The 26,437-nt window shown below is 51.5% G+C and overlaps 1 protein-coding gene across 1 annotated transcript in view; it reads right to left on the bottom strand.

The window, feature by feature from the left end:
- Positions 1 to 331: 331 nt before the first annotated feature.
- LOC109884672 (rho guanine nucleotide exchange factor 26) overlaps positions 332 to 26,437 on the bottom strand; it is a 90,878-nt gene continuing 64,772 nt past the window's right edge. The window contains exons 13-15 of the mRNA XM_031795479.1: positions 14,032 to 14,102; positions 11,691 to 11,795; positions 332 to 7,171 (exon numbers count right to left, since the gene is read on the bottom strand). Of these exons, the coding sequence (XP_031651339.1) occupies positions 7,029 to 7,171; positions 11,691 to 11,795; positions 14,032 to 14,102 (319 nt within the window). The 3' untranslated portion in view covers positions 332 to 7,028. The remainder of the gene's footprint in view (positions 7,172 to 11,690; positions 11,796 to 14,031; positions 14,103 to 26,437) is intronic.

Raw genomic sequence — 26,437 nt, 5'->3', positions numbered from 1 at the left:
AGATGTCTGGTCCCTGGTCTCCAGCCATAACAGATGTCTGGTCCCTGGTCTCCAGCCATAACAGAGGTCTAGTCCCCAGCCATAACAGATGTCTGGTCCCTGGTCTCCAGCCATAACAGAGGTCTAGTCCCTGGTCTCCAGCCATAACAGAGGTCTAGTCCCCAGCCATAACAGAGGTCTGGTCCCTGGTCTCCAGCCATAACAGAGGTCTAGTCCCTGGTCTCCAGCCATAACAGATGTCTGGTCCCCAGCCATAACAGATGTCTGGTCCCTAAATTCACAGAGCAATTCTTCAAAGATACATCAGCATTCTGAAAGAAAACAACAGATCGCAAATATGCCAAGGTACTTTTATTAACAAGAAATATATACTGAACAAGAGTAAATGCAACAATTAACAATTTGACGTAGCTACAGTTCATATCAGGAAATCAGTCAACTGAAATAAAGTCATTAGGCCCTTATCTATGGATTTCACGGGGAGCCGGGCTCAGCCAATCAGGATGAGTTTTATTAGGGGCTTTATTACAGACAGAAATACTCCTCAGATTCATCAACTGTCCGGGTGGCTGCTCTCAGAAGATCCCGCAGGTGAAGAAGCCGGGTGTGGCGGTCGTGGGTAGGCGTGGTTACACGTGGTCTGCTGTTGTGAAGCCGGATGTGGCGGCCGTGGGTAGGCGTGGTTACACGTGGTCTGCTGTTGTGAAGCCGGATGTGGCGGCCGTGGGTAGGCATGGTTACACGTGGTCTGCTGTTGTGAGACCAGTTGGACATACTGCCAAATTCTCTAAAACGATGTTGGAAACGGTAGAGAAACTAACATTACATTCTCTGGCAACAGCTCTGGTGGAGATTCCTGCAGTCAGCATGTCAACTACACGCTTCCTCAAAACTTGAGACATCTGTGGCATTGTGTTGTGTGACAAAACTGCACATTTTAGAGAGGCCTTTTATTGTCCCCAGCACAAGGTGCACCTGTGTAATGATCATGCTGTTTAATCAGCTCCTTGATATGCCACACCTGTCAGGTGGATGGATTATCTTGACCAATGAGAAATGCTGACTAACAGCGATGTAAACAAATTTGAGCAAAATAAACTTTTTGTGCAAATGGAAAATTTCTAGGATATTTTGTTTCAGCCCATGAAACATAGGACCAACACTTTACGTTAGGTATAGATTAAAAGGGCCTCTCTAGTGGCACTGTGGTCTAAAGCACTGCATTGTAGTGTTAGCTGTGCCACTAGAGATTCTGGGTTCGTGTCCAGGATCTGTTGCAGCCGGCCGCGACAGGGAGACCCATGGGACGGTGCACAATTGGCCCAGCGTCGTCCGGGTTAAGGGAGGGTTTGTCCCAGCGTCGTCCTGGTTAAGGGAGGGAGTTTGTCCCAGCGTCGTCCGGGTTAGGGGAGGGTTTGGCCCAGCGTCGTCCGGGTTAGGGGAGGGTTTGGCCCAGCGTCGTCCGGGTTAGGGGAGGGTTTGGCCCAGCGTCGTCCGGGTTAGGGGAGGGTTTGGCCCAGCTTCGTCCGGGTTAGGGGAGGGTTTGGCCCAGCGTCGTCCGGGTTAGGGGAGGGTTTGGCCCAGCTTCGTCCGGGTTAGGGGAGGGTTCGGCCCAGCGTCGTCCGGGTTAGGGGAGGGTTCGGCCCAGCGTCGTCCGGGTTAGGAGAGGGTTCGGCCCAGCGTCGCCCGGGTTAGGGGAGGGTTCGGCCCAGCGTCGTCCGGGTTAGGGGAGGGTTTGGCAGGCAGGGATGTCCTTCAACCATCGTGCACTAGCGACTCCTGTGGCTTGCCAGATGCTGACACGTTCACCAGGTGTATGGTGTTTCCTTTGACACATTGGTGCTGCTGGCTTAAGTGGGCATTGTGTCAAGGAGCAGTGCGCCCTGGTTGGGTTTCGGAGGACGCACGGCTCTCGACCGTTGCCTTTCCTGAATCCGTACGGAAATTGCAGCAATAAGACAATTGGATACCACGAAATTGGGGAGGAAACGGGGTATAAAAACACATTTTTTTTTTTTTAAGTTGATTAAATATCTGAAGGCTTCATCATCTACAATATAAATCTATAGCCGTGGATTACATGAATGGTTAAACAGAGGTTGATATTAGTTACATATTTACATGAATGGTTAAATGCATGTCGCATCAGTTTTCCCTGAGAGCAAAGCTTTTTGTCTGGGTCAGACCACATGATAGGTAGTGGTCTGGGTCAGACCACATGATAGGTAGTGGTCTGGGTCAGACCAGATGTAGAGTAGTGGTCTGGGTCAGACCAGATGTAGAGTAGTGGTCTGGGTCAGACCAGATGTAGAGTAGTGGTCTGGGTCAGACCAGATGTAGAGTAGTGGTCTGGGTCAGACCAGATGTAGAGTAGTGGTCTGGGTCAGACCAGATGTAGAGTAGTGGTCTGGGTCAGACCAGATGTAGAGTAGTGGTCTGGGTCAGACCAGATGTAGAGTAGTGGTCTGGGTCAGACCAGATGTAGAGTAGTGGTCTGGGTCAGACCAGATGTAGAGTAGTGGTCTGGGTCAGACCAGATGTAGAGTAGTGGTCTGGGTCAGACCAGATGAAGAGTAGTGGTCTGGGTCAGACCAGATGATAGGTAGTGGTCTGGTCTGATGAACGGTGTTACAACAGGAAGCTGATCTGATTACTTGTTTCCTTCAGCGACGTGAGACAACGTTACACACAACATTACACACTTAAAAGAGATGAATCATGCTGGACAATCAAGTTACAACCACAGCTCTGTTTTTTTTCCAGTTTCAGAACCGATACCCGTCACACCATTTCATTTCATTTTCTCTCCTGCCGCACGTCACCGAAATCACAAGGAGAGTATTTTTAAAAAGGTCCATCTCTGACATCACTGGGCATAATCACACCGAGTGGCAGACCGACGGAGCTCTGTGGGGACGGAAATGGTTCTATTCATGTAAAGTGACATTAAGCTAGAGGCAAAGTGCCCAATTACAGATCCCCTTCCAGCCCATATGCATTGTGTACCTCTGAAAGCGTAGGACTATATGGGTCAGTTGCGAAGGACTATATGGGTCAGTTGCGTAGGACTACATGGGTCAGTTGCGTAGGACTATATGGGTCAGTTGCGTAGGACTATATGGGTCAGTTGAACAAAGCTTTGCCAGAGACCAAGGTGGAGATACACCCATATTGCTAATACTGGTCTAATAGTTTTAGGCATCTAAAATAGTTACAGGTCGGGAGTAGGGTTTGGGAATCGGGAGCGGGTTTTGGGAATCGGGAGCGGGGTTTGGTAATCGGGAGCGGGATTTGGTAATCGGGAGCGGGGTTTGGTAATCGGGAGTAGGCATGATGGTGGGATTTCTTTTTGCCTTTGTAGGCCTTCATAACATACAGCCTCACTATACTGTCACCTTCTAACCAGAGGGAAGTGTGGAAACTGGACCCTTCAGTCCACCATTTTGGCTCCTTACTGTACATTCAGCCTCTTCAGCAGTCACACAGGGACATGTTATGGCCATTTTGGAACATTTGTCACATTCAGTTACATTACAAATGGCCTCCCAGTTGCACACACACAGATAAGTTGGAAGTACAGAGCCATTTGTGTATCTTTACAATGAGCCTCTTCCCCATCAGTCTCATCAAACACTATAGCCTGACCACAGAGTAGAGGTGAAACTGAACTGGACGGTGAGCCATGTTGGCTCTATTCACTCAGCCAATTCATCAGTCTCATCACACACTATACCCTGACCACAGAGTAGAGGTGAAACTGAACTGGACGGTGAGCCATGTTGGCTCTATTCACTCAGCCAATTCATCAGTCTCATCACACACTATAGCCTGACCACAGAGTAGAGGTGAAACTGAACTGGACGGTGAGCCATGTTGGCTCTATTCACTCAGCCAATTCATCAGTCTCATCACACACTATAGCCTGACCACAGAGCAGAGGTGAAACTGAACTGGACAGTGAGCCATGTTGGCTCTATTCACTCAGCCAATTCATCAGTCTCATCACACACTGTAGCCTGACCACAGAGTAGAGGTGAAACTGAACTGGACGGTGAGCCATGTTGGCTCTATTCACTCAGCCAATTCATCAGTCTCATCACACACTATAGCCTGACCACAGAGTAGAGGTGAAACTGAACTGGACGGTGAGCCATGTTGGCTCTATTCACTCAGCCAATTCATCAGTCTCATCACACACTATAGCCTGACCACAGAGTAGAGGTGAAACTGAACTGGACGGTGAGCCATGTTGGCTCTATTCACTCAGCCAATTCATCAGTCTCATCACACACTATAGCCTGACCACAGAGTAGAGGTGAAACTGAACTGGACGGTGAGCCATGTTGGCTCTATTCACTCAGCCAATTCATCAGTCTCATCACACACTATAGCCTGACCACAGAGTAGAGGTGAAACTGAACTGGACGGTGAGCCATGTTGGCTCTATTCACTCAGCCAATTCATCAGTCTCATCACACACTATAGCCTGACCACAGAGTAGAGGTGAAACTGAACTGGACAGTGAGCCATGTTGGCTCTATTCACTCAGCCAATTCATCAGTCTCATCACACACTATAGCCTGACCACAGAGTAGAGGTGAAACTGAACTGGACAGTGAGCCATGTTGGCTCCATTCACTCAGCCAATTCATCAGTCTCATCACACACTATAGCCTGACCACAGAGTAGAGGTGAAACTGAACTGGACGGTGAGCCATGTTGGCTCTATTCACTCAGCCAATTCATCAGTCTCATCACACACTATAGCCTGACCACAGAGTAGAGGTGAAACTGAACTGGACGGTGAGCCATGTTGGCTCTATTCACTCAGCCAATTCATCAGTCTCATCACACACTATAGCCTGACCACAGAGTAGAGGTGAAACTGAACTGGACGGTGAGCCATGTTGGCTCTATTCACTCAGCCAATTCATCAGTCTCATCACACACTATAGCCTGACCACAGAGTAGAGGTGAAACTGAACTGGACGGTGAGCCATGTTGGCTCTATTCACTCAGCCAATTCATCAGTCTCATCACACACTATAGCCTGACCACAGAGTAGAGGTGAAACTGAACTGGACGGTGAGCCATGTTGGCTCTATTCACTCAGCCAATTCATCAGTCTCATCACACACTATAGCCTGACCACAGAGTAGAGGTGAAACTGAACTGGACGGTGAGCCATGTTGGCTCCATTCACTCAGCCAATTCATCAGTCTCATCACACACTATAGCCTGACCACAGAGTAGAGGTGAAACTGAACTGGACGGTGAGCCATGTTGGCTCTATTCACTCAGCCAATTCATCAGTCTCATCACACACTATAGCCTGACCACAGAGTAGAGGTGAAACTGAACTGGACGGTGAGCCATGTTGGCTCTATTCACTCAGCCAATTCATCAGTCTCATCACACACTATAGCCTGACCACAGAGTAGAGGTGAAACTGAACTGGACGGTGAGCCATGTTGGCTCCATTCACTCAGCCAATTCATCAGTCTCATCACACACTATAGCCTGACCACAGAGTAGAGGTGAAACTGAACTGGACGGTGAGCCATGTTGGCTCTATTCACTCAGCCAATTCATCAGTCTCATCACACACTATAGCCTGACCACAGAGTAGAGGTGAAACTGAACTGGACGGTGAGCCATGTTGGCTCTATTCACTCAGCCAATTCATCAGTCTCATCACACACTATAGCCTGACCACAGAGCAGAGGTGAAACTGAACTGGACGGTGAGCCATGTTGGCTCCATTCACTCAGCCAATTCATCAGTCTCATCACACACTATAGCCTGACCACAGAGTAGAGGTGAAACTGAACTGGACGGTGAGCCATGTTGGCTCTATTCACTCAGCCAATTCATCAGTCTCATCAAACACTATAGCCTGACCACAGAGTAGAGGTGAAACTGAACTGGACGGTGAGCCATGTTGGCTCTATTCACTCAGCCAATTCATCAGTCTCATCACACACTATAGCCTGACCACAGAGTAGAGGTGAAACTGAACTGGACGGTGAGCCATGTTGGCTCTATTCACTCAGCCAATTCATCAGTCTCATCAAACACTATAGCCTGACCACAGAGTAGAGGTGAAACTGAACTGGACGGTGAGCCATGTTGGCTCTATTCACTCAGCCAATTCATCAGTCTCATCACACACTATAGCCTGACCACAGAGTAGAGGTGAAACTGAACTGGACGGTGAGCCATGTTGGCTCTATTCACTCAGCCAATTCATCAGTCTCATCACACCAGGACAACCAGGAATTTAAAAAAGAAAAATAATGACAATTAAAACAAATATATACACAGATCATCAACATAGTTGTTTGGCTCATATAAATTGTTAGTTACTATGTAGTAGAGAGGGTAAGTTTCATTCATGGAAACTCCTGGGGAGTCTTTCAGAAGGAAACAGTTGATCAAATGAATCTGTGTCCAGATCAGTTTGAATGCGCCGTCCTACATTAGGTGTCCACTCTGTACGTGGCAGTTTTGAACTTTGACCCCAGCACGTCCTCCGTGTGTCCCCATCGGGGCAACAAAAACAAAACAACAGTTACACAGACAGTGGTTGGCCAATCTCCCATCAGGGGGAGGAATCAGAGTGTTGTTGACAGGTCATAGGGTCAAATTTCCTTACGGTATAGACCGGTAGAAGGAGGAGAACGTTACACTGCATGGGTAACAATCAAAAACCACATTCTAACAGATACACGCAGCAGGCAAGGCGCACACATACATTTGTCTGTTGACCCACGGAGAGATTATATTGGTGCATTTATTGTCAGTCAGCTCTCTCATTGGTTGACAGTGCTTGAAGGCAGCTCATTGGTGTATTCAGTGATGGTCCGCTCAACATTGGTCAAAGGCCGTCGTTGGCATACGGTTCACTCATTGGTCTGTCTGAGAAGAGGCTTGTGTAATTAGTGGGTGGAGCCTGCAGTTCCAGATCACTCATTGGTCTGTCTGAGAACAGGCTTGTGTAATTAGTGGGTGGAGCCTGCAGTTCCGGATCACACATTGGTTTCCAGCCCCTGGAGGCGGTCCATCCTCTGCACGTTGCGCTCAATAGTGGCCTGGCACGTGATTGGTTCAGCACATTCTGACAGGAACCAACCCCTCTCGCCATCACGGAGTCGCTCGCCCTCATACCAGCCTGAAAGAGAGACACACACCACTCTATATTCCTTTATTTACCCTTCAGAAAACCACTTCACAGGCCTGCAGGAAATAGTTTCCTGTTCAAAGCAGGAAGTGAGCACTAAGCTAGCTCTTGAACTCTTAAATGGCGTCCGTTTGATGCACTATTCTGTCTGTTCTACAAAGCCCTTTTACATGAAAGAGATGGTTGCCATGGAGACACAAAGGTGAATTACCTTTAACCTTGAGTGTGTGACTGTGTGTGCGCATCAACACTACACAGATACATCTCTTTCAATGATTTTCCAGGGAGAACAGAAACAAGGAGAAAAAACAAGTGAGAGACCAATAAGAGGAGGTGGAAAGAGGGACGACAGAGAGAGAGAGAGAGAGAGGCAGGCAGAGAGAGAGAGAGAGAGAGAGGCAGGCAGAGAGAGAGGAGAGAGGCAGGCAGAGAGAGAGAGAGAGAGAGGCAGGCAGAGAGAGAGAGAGAGAGGCAGGCAGAGAGAGAGAGAGAGAGAGAGGCAGGCAGAGAGAGAGAGAGAGAGAGGCAGGGCAGAGAGAGAGGCAGGCAGAGAGAGAGAGCGAGGCAGGCAGAGAGAGAGAGAGAGAGAGGCAGGCAGAGAGAGAGAGCGAGGCAGGCAGAGAGAGAGAGCGAGACAGGCAGAGAGAGAGAGCGAGGCAGGCAGAGAGAGAGAGAGAGAGGCAGGCAGAGAGAGAGAGAGCGAGGCAGGCAGAGAGAGAGAGAGCGAGGCAGGCAGAGAGAAAGAGAGCGAGGCAGGCAGAGAGAAAGAGAGCGAGGCAGGCAGAGAGAGAGAGAGAGAGGCAGGCAGAGAGAGAGAGCGAGGCAGGCAGAGAGAGAGAGCGAGGCAGGCAGAGAGAGAGAGAGAGCGAGGCAGGCAGAGAGAAAGAGAGCGAGGCAGGCAGAGAGAGAGAGCGAGGCAGGCAGAGAGAGAGAGCGAGGCAGGCAGAGAGAAAGAGCGAGGCAGGCAGAGAGAAAGAGAGAGAGGCAGGCAGAGAGAGAGAGAGGAGAGAGAGAGAGAGAGAGAGAGAGAGAGAGAGAGAGGGCAGGCAAGGCGAGAGAGAGAGAGAGAGAGAGAGAGAGAGAGAGGCAAGGCAGGCAGAGAGAGAGAGAGAGAGAGATAGAGAGAGGCAGGCAGAGAGAGAGAGAGAGAGAGAGAGAGAGAGAGAGAGAGAGAGAGAGAGAGAGAGAGAAGAGAGAGAGGCAAGGCAGGCAGAGAGAGAGAGGAGAGAGAGAGAGAGGCAGGCAGAGAGAGAGAGAGGCAGGCAGAGAGAGAGAGTGAGGCAGGCAGAGAGAGAGAGCGAGGCAGGCAGAGAGAGAGAGAGCGAGGCAGGCAGAGAGAGAGAGGCGAGGCAGGCAGAGAGAGAGAGAGCGAGGCAGGCAGAGAGAGAGAGCGAGGCAGGCAGAGAGAGAGCGAGGCAGGCAGAGAGAGAGCGAGGCAGGCAGAGAGAAAGAGAGCGAGGCAGGCAGAGAGAGAGAGAGAGCGAGGCAGGCAGAGAGAGAGAGAGAGGCAGGCAGAGAGAGAGAGGAGAGAGAGGAGGCAGGCAGAGAGAGAGAGAGCGAGACAGTGCAGAGAGAAAGAGAGCGAGGCAGGCAGAGAGAGAAGCGAGGCAGGCAAGAGAGAGAGAGAGAGAGAGGCAGGCAGAGAGAGAGAGCGAGGCAGGCAGAGAGAGAGCGAGGCAGGCAGAGAGAGAGAGAGAGAGAGAGAGAGAGAGGCAGGGCAGAGAGAGAGAGAGCGAACGGCATAGAGAAAGAGAGCGAGGCAGGCAGAGAGAGAGAGCGAGGCAGGCAGAGAGAGAGAGCGAGGCAGGCAGAGAGAGAGAGCGAGGGCAGGCAGAGAGAGAGAGAGAGAGCGAGGCAGGCAGAGAGAAAGAGCGAGGCAGGCAGAAGAGAGAGAGAGAGGCAGGCAGAGAGAGAGAGAGGCAGCAGAGAAGAGAGAGAGGGCAGGCAAGAGAGAGAGAGAGAGAGCAGGCAGAGATGAGAGAGAGCAGAGAGCAGAGAGAGAGAGATAGAGCGAGGCAGGCAGAGAGAGAAGAGCGAGCAGGCAGAGAGAGAGAGCGAGGGCAGGCAGAAGAGAGAGAGAGAAGAGAGGCAGGCAGAGAGAGAGTGAGGCAGGCAGAGAGAGAGCGAGGCAGGCAGAGAGAGAGAGCGAGGCAGGCAGAGAGAGAGAGCGAGGCAGACAGAGAGAGAGAGAGCGAGGCAGGCAGAGAGAGAGAGAGCGAGGCAGGCAGAGAGAAAGAGAGCGAGGCAGGCAGAGAGAGAGAGCGAGGCAGGCAGAGAGAGAGCGAGGCAGGCAGAGAGAGAGCGAGGCAGGCAGAGAGAGAGAGTGAGGCAGGCAGAGAGAGAGAGTGAGGCAGGCAGAGAGTGAGAGAGAGGCAGGCAGAGAGAGAGAGCGAGGCAGGCAGAGAGAGAGAGAGAGCGAGGCAGACAGAGAGAAAGAGAGCGAGGCAGGCAGAGAAAGAGAGCGAGGCAGGCAGAGAGAAAGAGCGAGGCAGGCAGAGAGAGAGAGAGAGGCAGGCAGAGAGAGAGAGAGGCAGGCAGAGAGAGAGAGCGAGGCAGGCAGAGAGAGAGAGAGAGAGAGAGAGAGAGAGAAGAGAGGCAGGCAGAGAGAGAGAGAGCGAGGCAGGCAGAGAGAGAGAGAGCGAGGCAGGCAGAGAGAGAGAGCGAGGCAGGCAGAGAGAGAGAGAGAGAGAGAGGCAGGCAGAGAGAGAGAGAGAGAGGCAGGCAGAGAGAGAGAGCGAGGCAGGCAGAGAGAGAGAGAGAGGCAGGCAGAGAGAGAGAGAGCGAGGCAAGCAGAGAGAGAGAGAGCGAGGCAGGCAGAGAGAGAGAGCGAGGCAGGCAGAGAGAGAGCGAGGCAGGCAGAGAGAGAGAGAGAGAGAGGCAGGCAGAGAGAGAGAGAGAGAGCAGGCAGAGAGAGAGAGAGAGAGAGAGAGAGAGAGAGGCAGGCAGGCAGAGAGAGAGAGAGCGAAGCAGGCAGAGAGAAAGAGAGCGAGGCAGGCAGAGAGAGAGAGCGAGGCAGGCAGAGAGAGAGAGAGCGAGGCAGGCAGAGAGAGAGAGAGCGAGGCAGGCAGAGAGAGAGAGAGCGAGGCAGGCAGAGAGAGAGAGAGCGAGGCAGGCAGAGAGAGAGAGAGCGAGGCAGGCAGAGAGAGAGAGAGCGAGGCAGGCAGAGAGAGAGAGAGCGAGGCAGGCAGAGAGAGAGAGCGAGGCAGGCAGAGAGAGAGAGCGAGGCAGGCAGAGAGAGAGAGCGAGGCAGGCAGAGAGAGAGAGAGCGAGGCAGGCAGAGAGAGAGAGAGCGAGGCAGGCAGAGAGAGAGAGAGCGAGGCAGGCAGAGAGAGAGAGAGCGAGGCAGGCAGAGAGAGAGAGAGAGAGGCAGGCAGGCAGAGAGAGAGAGAGAGAGAGAGAGAGAGAGAGAGAGAGAGAGAGAGAGAGAGAGAGAGAGAGAGAGAGAGAGAGAGAGAGAGAGAGAGAGAGAGAGAGGCAGGCAGAGAGAGAGAGAGGCAGGCAGAGAGAGAGAGGCAGGCAGAGAGAGAGAGTGATAGGCAGGCAGAGAGAGAGGAGTGAGAGCAGGCACGAGAGAGAGAGAAGAGGCAGGCAGAGAAGAGAGAGAGGCAGCAAGAGGAGAAGAGGGAAAGAGCAGCCAGATTGGAGAGGCAGGGCAGAGAGAGAGAGAGAGAGAGGCAGGCAAAAGAGAGAGAGAAGCAGGCAGAGAGAGCAGAGAGAGGCAGGCAGAGAGAGAGAGAGAGAGAGAGGCAGGAACAGAAGAGGGCAGGCAGAGAGAGAGAGAGAGAAGAGACGGCAGCAGAGAGAGAGAGAGAGGCAAGGCAGAGAGAGAGAGAGAGAGAGGCGAGAGAGGAGGCAGGCAGGCAGAGAGAGAGACGCAGACAGAGAGGCAGAGAGAGACGCAGACAGAGGAGGCAGAGAGAGACGCAGACAGAGAGACAGGCAGAGAGACGCAGACAGAGACAGACAGAGAGAGACATAGACAGAGAGAGACAGGCAGAGAGAGACACAGACAGAGAGAGGGAGGCAGAGAGAGACACAGACAGAGAGAGGGAGGCAGAGAGAGACACAGACAGAGAGAGGCAGAGAGAGACGCAGACATAGAGAAGCAGAGAGACAGGCAGAGAGGCAGAGAGACGCAGACAGAGAGAGACGCAGACAGAGACAGAGAGAGACGCAGACAGAGACAGACAGACAGAGAGAGACGCAGACAGAGAGTCACAGACAGAGAGAGACAGGCAGAGAGAGACAGGCAGAGAGAGACAGGCAGAGAGAGAGAGGGAGGCAGAGAGAGATGCAGACAGAGAGAGGCAGACAGAGAGAGGCAGACAGAGAGAGGCAGACAGAGAGAGAGATGAGAGTAACAGTCATCAAATAAAATCTATTCATAAAGCCCTTCGTACATCAGCTGATATCACAAAGTGCTGTACAGAAACCCAGCCTAAAACCCCAAACAGCAAGCAATGCAGGTGTAGAAGCACGGTGGCTAGGAAAAACTCCCAGTGTAACGTACCATCCTCCACAGTCTGTGACACCAGGACCACGTCAGCCACCTGCAGTGACAGCTCATCAGGCTGCTTGGCTGTGTACGTCCTCGTCACCACCACCTGCATGGCATCTGGGACAACACAAACACAACACAGAGTTAAACTCTGGGACAACACCAACACAACACAGAGTTAAACTCTGGGACAACACAAACACAACACAGAGTTAAACTCTGGGACAACACCAACACAACACAGAGTTAAACTCTGGGACAACACAAACACAACACAAGAGTTAAACTCTGGGACAACACCAACACAACACAGAGTTAAACTCTGGGACAACACAAACACAACACAAGAGTTAAACACTGGGACAACACCAACACAACACAGAGTTAAACTCTGGGACAACACAAACACAACACAAGAGTTAAACTCTGGGACAACACCAACACAACACAGAGTTAAACTCTGGGACAACACAAACACAACACAGAGTTAAACTCTGGGACAACACAGTTTACCCTTCAGTCCTGGCTTTTTATTAAGTAACAAACAAGTTGTAGAATAATAATACTTGTATTTGATCCGTAGCAGTGATTTTTGTTCTGTTTATTAAGTTCAACAGAAAAGACCTGAAAATGACTCATGTGTTTACTACCAAATGCACAAGAACTGATGAACCATTCAAGCAGTTAAACAGGTTATACCTCCTAATGCTTACTGCAGGCAAATTACAATCCGGACCCGAAAACCAGTTCACACTGCTAAGTTTCAGTCTTCCTCACTAATTAAAGGGGTAGTTCCGGATTTTGGGCAATTGCTAACTAGCGTTAGCAAAATGACTTGAAGTCTATGGGAACAGCTAGCATGCACTTGTTCCTGTAGACTTCCAGTCATTATGCTAACGGTGGTTAGCATTGACTTGCAAAACTACCTAGAACTTCCTTCATACTGGACGCAGAGACATACAAAAAAAACTCCCACAGTATCCCTTTAAGGACTGATTTAGACAGACAGGGAGACAGTTCTACTGCTTCACCACTAGGTGGTGGTGTGGGACTACATTGGGAGTTCCACTGGCCAGTCAAGTTTGAGTTTTTATTTTACCTTTATTTAAACTAGGCAAGTAAGCTAAGAACACATTCTTATTTTCAGTGACAGCCTACTGGGGAACAGTGGGTTAAACTGCCTTGTTCAGGGGAACAGTGGGTTAAAACTGCCTTGTTCAGGGGAACAGTGGGTTAAACTGCCTTGTTCAGGGGAACAGTGGTTTAAACTGCCTTGTTCAGGGGAACAGTGGGTTAAACTGCCTTGTTCAGGGGAACAGTGGGTTAAACCGCCTTGTTCAGGGGAACAGTGGGTTAAACCGCCTTGTTCAGGGGAACAGTGGGTTAAACCGCCTTGTTCAGGGGAACAGTGGGTTAAACCGCCTTGTTCAGGGGAACAGTGGGTTAACTGCCTTGTTCAGGGGAACAGTGGGTTAAACTGCCGTGTTCAGGGGAACAGTGGGTTAAAACTGCCTTGTTCAGGGGAACAGTGGGTTAAACTGCCTTGTTCAGGGGAACAGTGGGTTAAACTGCCTTGTTCAGGGGAACAGTGGGTTAACTGCCTTGTTCAGGGGAACAGTGGGTTAACTGCCTTGTTCAGGGGAACAGTGGGTTAACTGCCTTGTTCAGGGGAACAGTGGGTTAACTGCCTTATTCAGGGGAACAGTGGGTTAACTGCCTTGTTCAGGGGAACAGTGGGTTAAACTGCCTTGTTCAGGGGAACAGTGGGTTAACTGCCTTGTTCAGGGGAACAGTGGGTTAACTGCCTTGTTCAGGGGAACAGTGGGTTAACTGCCTTGTTCAGGGGAACAGTGGGTTAACTGCCTTGTTCAGGGGAACAGTGGGTTAACTGCCTTGTTCAGGGGAACAGTGGGTTAACTGGCTTGTTCAGGGGAACAGTGGGTTAACCGGCTTGTTCAGGGGAACAGTGGGTTAACCACCTTGTTCAGGGGAACAGTGGGTTAACCGGCTTGTTCAGGGGAACAGTGGGTTAACCACCTTGTTCAGGGGAACAGTGGGTTAACTGCCTTGTTCAGGGGAACAGTGGGTTAACTGGCTTGTTCAGGGGAACAGTGGGTTAACTGGCTTGTTCAGGGGAACAGTGGGTTAAACTGCCTTGTTCAGGGGAACAGTGGGTTAACCACCTTGTTCAGGGGGCAGGACGACGTATTTGTACCTTGTCAGCTCAGGGATTCGATCTACCAACCTTTTGGTTACTGGTCCAACGCTCTAACCACTAGGCTACGCTGCCGCCCCAAGTTCGATAGTACTGTCTGAATGTAGGTAGGTGTGTGTGTGTGTGTGTTGAACTCACTGGTCCGGTCTTGGTTCTTCTCGTCGTTGCTGCTCTGGCCCAGAGCAGTGATCCAGCGAGCTCGCTCATTCCTGTTGAACAGACACACATCATTTTCAATACTTTCTGTCTTACGTATTAGTGAGTCATTTGTCATGTTCCGTGTGGCCAGAAAAAAAAAAACACAATTTAATTTCAGTTTTACTTTCCTTTTTTCACCACAGCTGATATTGTCAACCCAGGGGCCTGTTTCAACTCACAACAACCTCACAGTATCACACACAACAACAACCCAGGGGCCTGTTTCAACTCACAACAACCTCACAGTATCACACACAACAACAACCCAGGGGCCTGTTTCAACTCACAACAACCTCACAGTATCACACACAACAACAACCCAGGGGCCTGTTTCAACTCACAACAACCTCACAGTATCACACACAACAACAACCCAGGGGCCTGTTTCAACTCACAACAACCTCACAGTATCACACACAACAACAACCCAGGGGCCTGTTTCAACTCACAACAACCTCACAGTATCACACACAACAACAACCCAGGGGCCTGTTTCAACTCACAACAACCTCACAGTATCACACACAACAACAACCCAGGGGCCTGTTTCAACTCACAGCAACCTCACAGTATCACACACAACAACAACCCAGGGGCCTGTTTCAACTCACAACAACCTCACAGTATCACACACAACAACAACCTCACAGCATCACACACAACAACAACCTCACAGCATCACACACAACAACAACCTCACAGCATCACAGACAACAACAACCTCACAGCATCACAGACAACAACAACCTCACAGCATCACAGACAACAACCTCACAGCATCACACACAACAACAACCTCACAGCATCACAGACAACAACCTCACAGCATCACACACAACAACAACCTCACAGCATCACAAACAACAACAACCTCACAGTATCACACACAACAACAACCTCACAGTATCACACACAACAACAACCTCACAGCATCACAAAAGCACATTACAACAGAGTAATACACTGATTAAGGAGCTGACCTTTTCTCCCTCCTCTCCTATCCCCTCCCCCCCACCCGTCTCCTCCTCTCCTATCACCTCCCTCCCACCCGTCTCCTCCTCTCCCCCCTCCTCCTCTCCCGTCTCCTCCTCCTCCTCTCCCGTCTCCTCCTCTCCCGTCTCCTCTCCCCTCTCCCATCTCCTCCTCTCCCGTCTCCTCCTCCTCTCCCGTCTCCTCCTCCTCTCCCCTCTCCTCCTCCTCTCCCCTCTCCTCCTCCTCTCCCCTCTCCCCCTCCTCTCCCGTCTCCTCCTCCTCTCCTCTCCCGTCTCCCCCTCCTCCTCTCCCCTCTCCAGTCTCCTCCTCCTCCTCTCCCCTCTCCTCCTCTCCCCTTCCTCCTCTCCCTCTCCCGTCTCCTCCTCCTCCTCTCCCCTCTCCCCTCTCCCGTCTCCTCCTCTCCCGTCTCCTCCTTTCCCCTCTCCCGTCTCCTCCTCTCCCCTCTCCCGTCTCCTCCTCCTCTCCCGTCTCCTCCTCTCCCCTCTCCCGTCTCCTCCTCCTCTCCCGTCTCCTCCTCCTCTCCCCTCTCCCGTCTCCTCCTCCTCCCCCCTCTCCCGTCTCCTCCTCCTCCTCTCCCGTCTCCTCCTCTCCCCTCTCCCGTCTCCTCCTCTCCCCTCTCCCGTCTCCTCCTCTCCCCTCTCCTCCTCCTCTCCCGTCTCCTCCTCCTCCTCTCCCCTCTCCCGTCTCCTCCTCCTCCTCTCCCGTCTCCTCCTCCTCCTCTCCCGTCTCCTCCTCCTCCTCTCCCGTCTCCTCCTCCTCTCCCGTCTCATCCTCCTCTCCCCTCTCCCGTCTCCTCCTCCTCTCCCCCTCCCCTCCCGTCTCCTCCTCCTCTCCCCCTCCCCTCCCGTCTACTCCTCTCCCCATCTCCCCCCGCTTAGGTCTTTTGTTTCTGATTCAATCGACTTAAAATAAGAGGCACGACCAACAGTCAGTCAGAACACAACACACACTAGACTACAGCTGTATAAGTCCATACAGGGAGAAATGTGCATGTTCTGTCATCCTGTGAGCTCTCATCCCCCCCCCCAGTGCTCATCCCTGAGAGGGAGAACATAGGTGTTTTGATTCAGTTGAACAGGGACAGAGGGAAAGGAACAGAGCAGTCTCTGGTGAATGGAAGGAGGGGCACAGGTCAGGTTTCACCGGGTAACTCTACCTGCCACCTCGCCTGCCCACACCAAAGGAGAGAGGAAGAGAAAGAGAAAGAGAGAGGGGGTGGTCAGAGAAAAGGAGAGAGGAAGATTTAGAGAAAGAGAGAGGAAGATTTCGAGAAAGAGAGGGGGGGTGGTCAGAGAAAAGGAGAGAAGAAGATTTCGAGAAAGAGAGAGGAAGATTTAGAGAAAGAGAGAGGGGGTGGTCAGAGAAAAGGAGAGAAGAAGATTTAGAGAACGAGAGAGGAAGATTTAGAGAACGAGAGAGGAAGATTTAGAGAAAGAGAGAGGAAGATTTAGAGAACGAGAGAGGGAGATTTAGAGAACGAGAGAGGGAGATTTAGAGAACGAGAGAGGGAGATTTAGAGAACGAGAGAGGGAGATTTAGAGAAAGAGGAAGATTTAGAGAACGAGAGATGGGGGTGGTCAGAGAAAACAGGTAGTGATTTCTAGAGGACTGAACTAGATTGACGGACAGAGAGAGAAAAAGAAAACCTGGGTGGAAAGAGAATGAAAACATAGCGAGAGGGAGAGGGGATAGAGGGGGTGGCAGTCTGTCTCACCCCCACCGTGGACAGCCAGCCAGGACCAGTCTCACCCCCCACCGTGGACAGCCAGCCAGGACCTGTCTCACCCCCCACCGTGGACAGCCAGCCAGGACCTGTCTCACCCCCACCGTGGACAGCCAGCCAGGACCAGTCTCACCCCCCACCGTGGACAGCCAGCCAGGACCTGTCTCATCCCCACCGTGGCCAGCCAGGACCTGTCTCATCCCCACCGTGGCCAGCCAGGACCCGTCTCATCCCCACCGTGGACAGCCAGCCAGGACCCGTCTCACCCCCCACCGTGGACAGCCAGCCAGGACCTGTCTCACCCCCCACCGTGGACAGCCAGGACCTGTCTCACCCCCCACCGTGGACAGCCAGCCAGGACCTGTCTCACCCCCCACCGTGGACAGCCAGCCAGGACCCGTCTCACCCCCCACCGTGGACAGCCAGCCAGGACCCGTCTCACCCCCCACCGTGGACAGCCAGCCAGGACCCGTCTCACCCCCCACCGTGGACAGCCAGCCAGGACCCGTCTCACCCCCCACCGTGGACAGCCAGCCAGAACCTGTCTCACCCCCCTCAGGTAAACCTGTACTGAGTAACACAGGTCATATATCACACTGCTGGGGGAAAATACACACGTTTCTCAGCGTGACTGAATGTTTGTGCGGCTGTCTGAGTCTAACGTAGATGTGGGAATGACATCTGTTCATTGCTGGCCTTGGCAGTTGGACACACACACACACACACACACACACACACACACACACACACACAGGGTTCCCAAGATAAAACATGCCAGCTGAGGTATCAGGACTATCAAAATACACACCCTCAATTCATATATTAGTAAAGGAGCCAATACACACACACAATACACACACAATACACACACATTACACACACAATACACACACAATACACACCCTCATTCATAAAGGAGCCAATACACACACATTACACACACATTACACACACATTACACACACAATACACACCCTCATTCATAAAGGAGCCAATACACACACATTACACACACAATACACACACATTACACACACAATACACACACATTACACACACAATACACACACATTACACACACAATACACACCCTCATTCATAAAGGAGCCAATACACACACATTACACACACAATACACACACATTACACACACAATACACACACATTACACACACATTACACACACATTACACACACAATACACACCCTCATTCATAAAGGAGCCAATACACACACATTCTTGTTGGAACACACAGCCGCGAACAGGCATCATGTGTGCAGCGCGATTTAATGGTTATGTGTGGAATGGAAGGCGCATACCGACAGGTCTCTGGTTGAAACAACCATAAAGCTCTCTCTGTCTGTCTGTCTGTGTGTGTCTGTGTGTGTGTCTGTGTGTATGTGTGTGTGTCTGTGTGTGTGTGTCTGTGTGTGTGTGTGTGTGTCTGTGTGTGTCTGTCTGTGTGTGTAGGTGTGTCTGTGTGTGTGTGTCTGTGTGTGTGTGTCTGTCTGTCTGTCTGTGTGTGTGTGTCTGTGTGTCTGTGTGTGTGTGCCTGTGTCTGTGTGTCTGTCTGTGTCTGTGTCTGTGTGTGTGTGTCTGTGTCTGTGTCTGTGTGTGTCTGTGTGTGTGTGTGTGTCTGTGTGTGTGTGTGTCTGTGTCTGTGTGTGTGTGTCTGTGTGTGTGTCTGTCTGTGTGTGTGTCTGTCTGTGTGTGTGTCTGTGTGTGTGTGTGTGTCTGTGTGTGTCTGTGTGTGTCTGTGTGTGTCTGTGTGTCTGTGTGTGTGTGTCTGTGTGTGTGTGTCTGTGTGTGTGTGTGTGTCTGTCTGTGTGTCTGTGTGTGTGTCTGTGTGTGTGTCTGTGTGTCTGTGTGTGTCTGTGTGTGTCTGTGTGTGTCTGTCTGTGTGTGTGTGTGTCTGTGTGTCTGTCTGTCTGTGTGTGTCTGTCTGTGTGTGTGTGTGTCTGTGTGTCTGTCTGTCTGTGTGTGTCTGTGTGTGTGTCTGTGTGTGTCTGTGTGTGTGTCTGTGTGTGTCTGTGTGTGTCTGTGTGTGTCTGTGTGTGTGTGTCTGTGTGTGTGTGTCTGTGTGTGTCTGTGTGTGTGTGTCTGTGTGTGTCTGTGTGTGTCTGTGTGTGTCTGTGTGTGTCTGTGTGTAGCAGGAGATTCCTTACTTCTTTCAAACCTCTTCACCTCTCATTCACCCTAGGAATTAATACAATATAAGATTGTTCCAGGCAATAGGCTACATGTCTAAACGTGTCATCACTATATGAAAACACCATGAGATGAGAATTACAACTATTGTGAGATGTTTCACATTGAGACAGAATTACAACTATTGTGAGATGTTTCACATTGAGACAGAATTACAACTATTGTGAGATGTTTCACATTGAAACAGAAACTAAATGGAGAAAAGGTTCAGTAGAGAGACTGGAGAGGACTGACCTCGGTTCAGTAGAGAGACTGACCTGAGTTCAATAGAGAGACTGGTGAGGACTGACCTGAGTTCAGTAGAGAGACCGACCTGCGTTTAGTAGAGAGACTGGTTAGGACTGACCTGAGTTCAGTAGAGAGACTGACCTGAGTTCAGTAGAGAGACTGGAGAGGACTGACCTGAGTTCAGTAGAGAGACTGGAGAGGACTGACCTGAGTTCAGTAGAGAGACTGGAGAGGACTGACCTGAGTTCAGTAGAGAGACTGACCTGAGTTTAGTAGAGAGACTGACCTGAGTTTAGTAGAGAGACTGGAGAGGACTGACCTGAGTTCAGTAGAGAGACTAGAGAGGACTGACCTGAGTTCAGTAGAGAGACTGGAGAGGACTGACCTGAGTTCAGTAGAGAGACTGGTGAGGACTGACCTGAGTTCAGTAGAGAGACTAGAGAGGACTGACCTGAGTTCAGTAGAGAGACTGACCTGAGTTTAGTAGAGAGACTGACCTGAGTTCAGTAGAGAGACTGGAGAGGACTGACCTGAGTTCAGTAGAGAGACTAAAGAGGACTGACCTGAGTTTAGTAGAGAGACTAGGGAGAGGACTGACCTGAGTTCAATAGAGAGACTGGTGAGGACTGACCTGAGTTCAGTAGAGAGACTGACCTGAGTTTAGTAGAGAGACTGACCTGAGTTCAGTAGAAAGACTGGAGAGGACTGACCTGAGTTTAGTAGAGAGACTGGAGAGGACTGACCTGAGTTTAGTAGAGAGACCGACCTGAGTTCAGTAGAGAGACTGGAAAGGACTGACCTGACAATTCAAAACTTCTAACATTCAGACAACACACTGCTCTACTCTAGTCTGGCCAGGGAACTGCCTCTAGCCCAGACCAGGGAACTGCCTCTAGCCCAGACCAGGGAACTGCCTCTAGCACAGACCAGGGAACTGCCTCTAGCCCAGACCAGGGAACTGCCTCTAGCCCAGACCAGGGAACTGCCTCTAGCCCAGACCAGGGAACTGCCTCTAGCCCAGACCAGGGAACTGCCTCTAGCCCAGACCAGGGAATTGCCTCTAGCCCAGACCAGGGAACTGCCTCTAGCCCAGACCAGGGAACTACCTCTAGCCCAGACCAGGGCTGGCCAGGGAACTACCTCTAGCCCAGACCAGGGCTGGCCAGGGAACTACCTCTAGCCCAGACCAGGGCTGGCCAGGGAACTACATCTAGCCCAGACCAGGGCTGGCCAGGGAACTACCTCTAGCCCAGACCAGGGCTGGCCAGGGAACTACCTCTAGCCCAGACCAGGGCTGGCCAGGGAACTACCTCTAGCCCAGACCAGGGCTGGCCAGGGAAGTAGAGGAGACAGAGACAGACCTGCAGTGAAAAGCATATAACAAACAATGCCAGAGTGAGAGAGAAACAGCTGTGTGCCAGTCTCATAGTGCAGACACAGACTCAACACAGAGTCAGTCTGCACACAACAGTCTTATTTCCTCTCATATGATGTCACTGTGATAGCCAACCTTGCTGACTGACCACCCCAACAGACACTGGTAGAGAGACAAGCATTGAGCTGTCTCGCTCGCTCTCGCTCTCTCTCTCTCTCTCTCTCAAAGTGCCTGTTTTCAGCCTCTGTTCTGTCCTACAGTAACACACAGTGAAAGACGAGATACAGGCCTCGCTAAAACGTGGAGAGGGGGTGAAGAGAGAGGGATGAAGGGGGGTGCGCGGTAGGACGAGGGAGGGGGGTCACTGTGAATCGTGGGAACATGTCAATTCAACAATGGGTTACTCTGCTAGGCAACCAGTCTCACAACGTGTAGCAACCAGGGTCACAATGGGCTGGTCGCCGAGGGGGGATCTCTAACCCAGATCATACACTAGGCTACTACAGGGAGTGGTAAACGGCTCACACACACACACACACACACACACAATTAATAGTACTTGTAAGCCAAGAAGAAAAAATAAATGACAATGATATATTTGACTTTGTACGGACTGAATGCTAAGTTAAGGACAGAACAGGTCAGACTGCAACTTCAATTAGCTCGGAGGTGTGAAGTGAGAGGTGCCAAAGCCCTTGAGCCCAACAACGGCAGGAGAGTTTCACAGCCTCCCCCCCCCCCCCCACCCAAATGCACAGGCCTTTGAAGGCCTCCTCGTAATCTCCCAAATACAACAGCCACAGGACCACTTTGTTAGGACGTTGTAAAGGACCATTCCCGGAAACTGAAGTGATATATCTAGCTAACCTCCTTTTGCACATGAGGGGGAGAAAAACAGGGGACAGAGACTGGTTAGCTAGGTGGGATTTTCTACAAGGAATCTGCCTCCCCAAAAAAGCTTCTCCCAAGCAGATACTGCACTGTTCACCGTCTGCCCTGGTCTGTCTGGTGCAGGTACCTCCAGCACACTCACCCCTCTCTCCCTGTTCTGTCTCCTCTGTCTGGTACTGTTACCCCCCAGCACACTCACCCCTCTCTTCCTGGTCTGTCTCCTCTGTCTGGTACTGTTACCCCCCAGCACACTCACCCCTCTCTTCCTGGTCTGTCTCCTCTGTCTGGTACAGGTACCCCCAGCACACTCACCCCGCTCTCCCTGTTCTGTCTCCTCTGTCTGGTACTGTTACCCCCCAGCACACTCACCCCTCTCTTCCTGGTCTGTCTCCTCTGTCTGGTACTGTTACCCCCCCAGCACACTCACCCCTCTCTTCCTGGTCTGTCTCCTCTGTCTGGTACAGGTACCCCCAGCACACTCACCCCTCTCTCCCTGGCCTAGTGGTTAGAGTGTTGGGCCAGTAACCAGCAGGTAACCTAGTGGTTAGAGCATTGGACTAGTAACCAGCAGGTAGCCTAGTGGTTAGAGCGTTGGGCCAGTAACCAGCAGGTAACCTAGTGGTTAGAGCATTGGACTAGTAACCAGCAGGTAGCCTAGTGGTTAGAGCGTTGGGCCAGTAACCAGCAGGTAACCTAGTGGTTAGAGCGTTGGACTAGTAACCAGCAGGTAGCCTAGTGGTTAGAGAGTTGGACTAGTAACCAGCAGGTAACCTAGTGGTTAGAGCGTTGGACTAGTAACCAGCAGGTAGCCTAGTGGTTAGAGAGTTGGACTAGTAACCAGCAGGTAGCCTAGTGGTTAGAGCGTTGGGCCAGTAACCAGCAGGTAGCCTAGTGGTTAGAGAGTTGGACTAGTAACCAGCAGGGAGCCTAGTGGTTAGAGCGTTGGACTAGTAACCAGCAGGTAGCCTAGTGGTCAGAGTGTTGGGCCAGTAACCAGCAGGTAGCCTAGTGGTTAGAGAGTTGGACTAGTAACCAGCAGGTAGCCTAGTGGTTAGAGCGTTGGGCCAGTAACCAGCAGGTAACCTAGTGGTTAGAGCGTTGGACTAGTAACCAGCAGGTAGCCTAGTGGTTAGAGAGTTGGACTAGTAACCAGCAGGTAGCCTAGTGGTTAGAGCGTTGGGCCAGTAACCAGCAGGTAGCCTAGTGGTTAGAGAGTTGGACTAGTAACCAGCAGGTAGCCTAGTGGTTAGAGCGTTGGGCCAGTAACCAGCAGGTAGCCTAGTGGTTAGAGAGTTGGACTAGTAACCAGCAGGGAGCCTAGTGGTTAGAGCGTTGGGACTAGTAACCGTAAAGGTTGCTGGATCAAATCCCCGAGCTGACAAGGTACAAATCTGGAGTTTTGCCCCTGAACAAGGCAGTTAACCCACTGTTCCTTGGTAGGCCGTCATTGAAAATAAGAATTTGTTCTTAATTGACTTGCCTAGTTAAATATAGGTATAGTATAGGCCAACTATCAATTTATATTTATTTAAGACTTTTATAGCCTACTGGACTCATAGAAATGTGCTAGATAGACATGTACTTTCTGAAGTTATCTTGTTGGGGCGAGTGACTCCTTCAAGCCCCAAGCCTTTCATATTTTTATTTTCATTTTTTTGTTGTTGAATTTTACCCCCTTTATCTCCCCAATTACGTGGTATCCAATTATTAGTAGTTACTATCTTGTCTTATCGCTACAACTCCCTACGGGCTCGGGAGAGACGAAGGTTGAAAGTCATGCGTCCTCTGATACACAACCCAACCAAGCCGCACTGCTTCTTAATACAGCGCGCATCCAGCCCGGAAGCCAGCCGCACCAATGTGTCGGAGGTAACACCGTGCACCTGGCGACCTTGGTTAGCGTGCACTGCGCCCGGCCCGCCACAGGAGTCGCTAGTGCGCGATGAGACAAGGATATCCCTACCGGCCAAGCCCTCCCTAACCCGGACGACGCTAGGCCAATTGTGCGTCGCCCCATGGACCAAATACTTTTGGTTATGTAGTGTATATTTGTAGTGTATATTTGTAGTGTATATTTGTAATGTATATCTGTGGTGTATATTTGCTACTGCTCAACAACAATAAAAACTCAGGCGACCAACAGCCTATCGACCAAACAATCGACCAGTCTAATAATTGGATACAGATTCGTTTAGCTAAGAGGCCTTTGACTAGTAGTTGAAGTTAATGTTATGTTTATACTAGGTGTCTACAGAGGTAAGAGCTGTAGAGAATGTGATTCAAAAGGGAGGTTTACCTAAACAGATGGAGGAATGAGGGAGATCTGGCCTTGTAGTGTGTGTGTGTGTGTGTGTGTGTGTGTGTGTGTGTCGGCAAACGCGTGCTGACAAAGGAAGTAAACTGAACACGCCCTTTAAATAAAGACCAGTAATTGGCAGGCGTCTGTGTGTGAGTGAGACACGACTATAGGTCTGCAGCCAGGACAAGAACCAGAGACAGAGGGGGGGGGGGGGGGGGGGGGGGGGGGGGGGGAAGAGAGAGAGAGGGGGGGGGGGAAGAGAGAGAGAGAATTGAGTTGAGAGAGAGACGGTAGGCTTCAAGGGGACTCCTACAGCACGTACACCTATAGCTCATTTCTTGGCAGTAGTACTGTAGATTACTTTATCACTGACCTCAACCCAGAGTCTCTCAGAGTGTTCACAGTCAACCCACTGACACCCATATCAGACCACAGCAAAATCCTAGACAACTTCCTGGACAAAATGTTTCCCTGCAATAGTGAAGGTGTAAACTTAGCAGTAGAAAATTAACAGCAATTAGAAACGATGAAGAGCCCAAAAACCTAAAGAAAGAAATTGAGAAAACTATCCAACCAAAAACAAACAACCAGAACTAACCCAAATGAGAGAATGGTTGTGGGTGATGTAAAACTACTGCCCAAAATAATCAAGATAGACTGCTGTGACATTGCAAAGTAATTTGAGCGTTGGGCCTGTAACCGAAAGGTTGCTGGATCGAATCCCCGAGCTGACAAGGTCAAATCTGTCATTCTGCCCCTGAGCAGTGAACACACTGGTCCCCTGGTGCCAAAAACGTGGATGTTGATGAAGGCAGCCCCCCCCACACACCTCTCTGATTCAGAGGGATTGCGCTAAATGCGTAAGACGCATTTCAGTTGTACAACTGACTAGGTATCCCCCTTGTCCCTGTCCCTCCCCCTTGTCCCTGTCCCTCCCCCTTGTCCCTCTCCCTGTTCCTGTCCCTCTCCTTGTTCCTGTCCCTCTCCCTCCCCCTTGTCCCTGTCCCTCTCTCCCTGTCCCTCTCCTTTGTCTCTCTCCCTGTCCCTCTCCTTGTCTCTCTCCCTGTCCCTCTCCTTGTCTCTCTCCCTGTCCCTCTCCTTTGTCTCTCTCCCTGTCCCTCTCCTTTGTCTCTCTCCCTGTCCCTCTCCTTTGTCTCTCTCCCTGTCCCTCTCCCTGTCCCTCTCCCTGTCCCTCTCCTTTGTCTCTCTCCCTGTCTCTCTCCCTGTCCCTCTCCTTTGTCTCTCTCCTTGTCTCTCTCCCTGTCCCTCTCCTTGTCCCTCTCCTTTGTCTCTCTCCCTGTCTCTCTCCCTGTCCCTCTCCTTTGTCTCTCTCCTGTCTCTCTCCCTGTCCCTCTCCTTGTTCCTGTCCCTCTCCCTGTTCCTGTCCCTCTCCTTGTTCCTGTCCCTCTCCTTGTTCCTGTCCCTCTCCTTGTTCCTGTCCCTCTCCTTGTTCCTGTCCCTCTCCCTGTCCCTGTTCCTGTCCCTCTCCCTGTTCCTGTCCCTCTCCTTGTTCCTGTCCCTCTCCTTGTTCCTGTCCCTCTCCTTGTTCCTGTCCCTCTCCTTGTTCCTGTCCCTCTCCCTCTCCCTGTTCCTGTCCCTCTCCCTGTTCCTGTCCCTCTCCCTCTCCCTGTTCCTGTCCTTCTCCCTGTTCCTGTCCCTATCCTTGTTCCTGTCCCTCTCCCTGTTCCTGTCCCTCTCCCTGTTCCTGTCCCTCTCCTTGTTCCTGTCCCTCTCCCTGTTCCTGTCCCTCTCCTTGTTCCTGTCCCTCTCCCTGTTCCTGTCCCTGTCCCTCTCCCTCTCCCTGTCCCTCTCCCTGTTCCTGTCCCTATCCTTGTTCCTGTCCCTCTCCCTATCCTTGTTCCTGTCCCTCTCCCTGTCCCTCTCCCTGTCCCTCTCCCTGTTCCTGTCCCTCTCCTTGTTCCTGTCCCTCTCCCTGTTCCTGTCCCTCTCCCTGTTCCTCTCCCTGTTCCTGTCCCTCTCCCTGTTCCTGTCCCTCTCCTTGTTCCTGTCCCTCTCCTTGTTCCTGTCCCTCTCCTTGTTCCTGTCCCTCTCCTTGTTCCTGTCCCTCTCCTTGTTCCTGTCCCTCTCCCTGTTCCTGTCCCTCTCCCTGTTCCTGTCCCTATCCTTGTTCCTGTCCCTCTCCCTGTTCCTGTCCCTATCCTTGTTCCTGTCCCTCTCCCTGTTCCTGTCCCTCTCCCTGTTCCTGTCCCTCTCCCTGTTCCTGTCCCTCTCCTTGTTCCTGTCCCTCTCCCTGTTCCTGTCCCTCTCCCTGTTCCTGTCCCTCTCCCTGTTCCTGTCCCTCTCCCTGTTCCTGTCCCTCTCCTTGTTCCTGTCCCTCTCCTTTGTTCCTGTCCCTCTCCTTGTTCCTGTCCCTCTCCCTGTTCCTGTCCCTATCCTTGTTCCTGTCCCTCTCCCTGTTCCTGTCCCTCTCCCTGTTCCTGTCCCTCTCCCTGTTCCTGTCCCTCTCCCTGTTCCTGTCCCTCTCCCTGTTCCTGTCCCTCTCCCTGTCCCTCTCCCTGTTCCTATCCCTATCCTTGTTCCTGTCCCTATCCTTGTTCCTGTCCCTCTCCTTGTTCCTGTCCCTCTCCTTGTTCCTGTCCCTCTCCTTGTTCCTGTCCCTCTCCCTGT

This window comes from Oncorhynchus kisutch, linkage group LG18, assembly GCF_002021735.2.
Source record: "Oncorhynchus kisutch isolate 150728-3 linkage group LG18, Okis_V2, whole genome shotgun sequence".
Classification (NCBI taxonomy): Eukaryota; Metazoa; Chordata; class Actinopteri; order Salmoniformes; family Salmonidae; genus Oncorhynchus; species Oncorhynchus kisutch.
The sequence above is the reverse complement of the archived record's forward strand: the minus strand, read 5'-3'. Positions and strand labels throughout refer to the sequence as shown.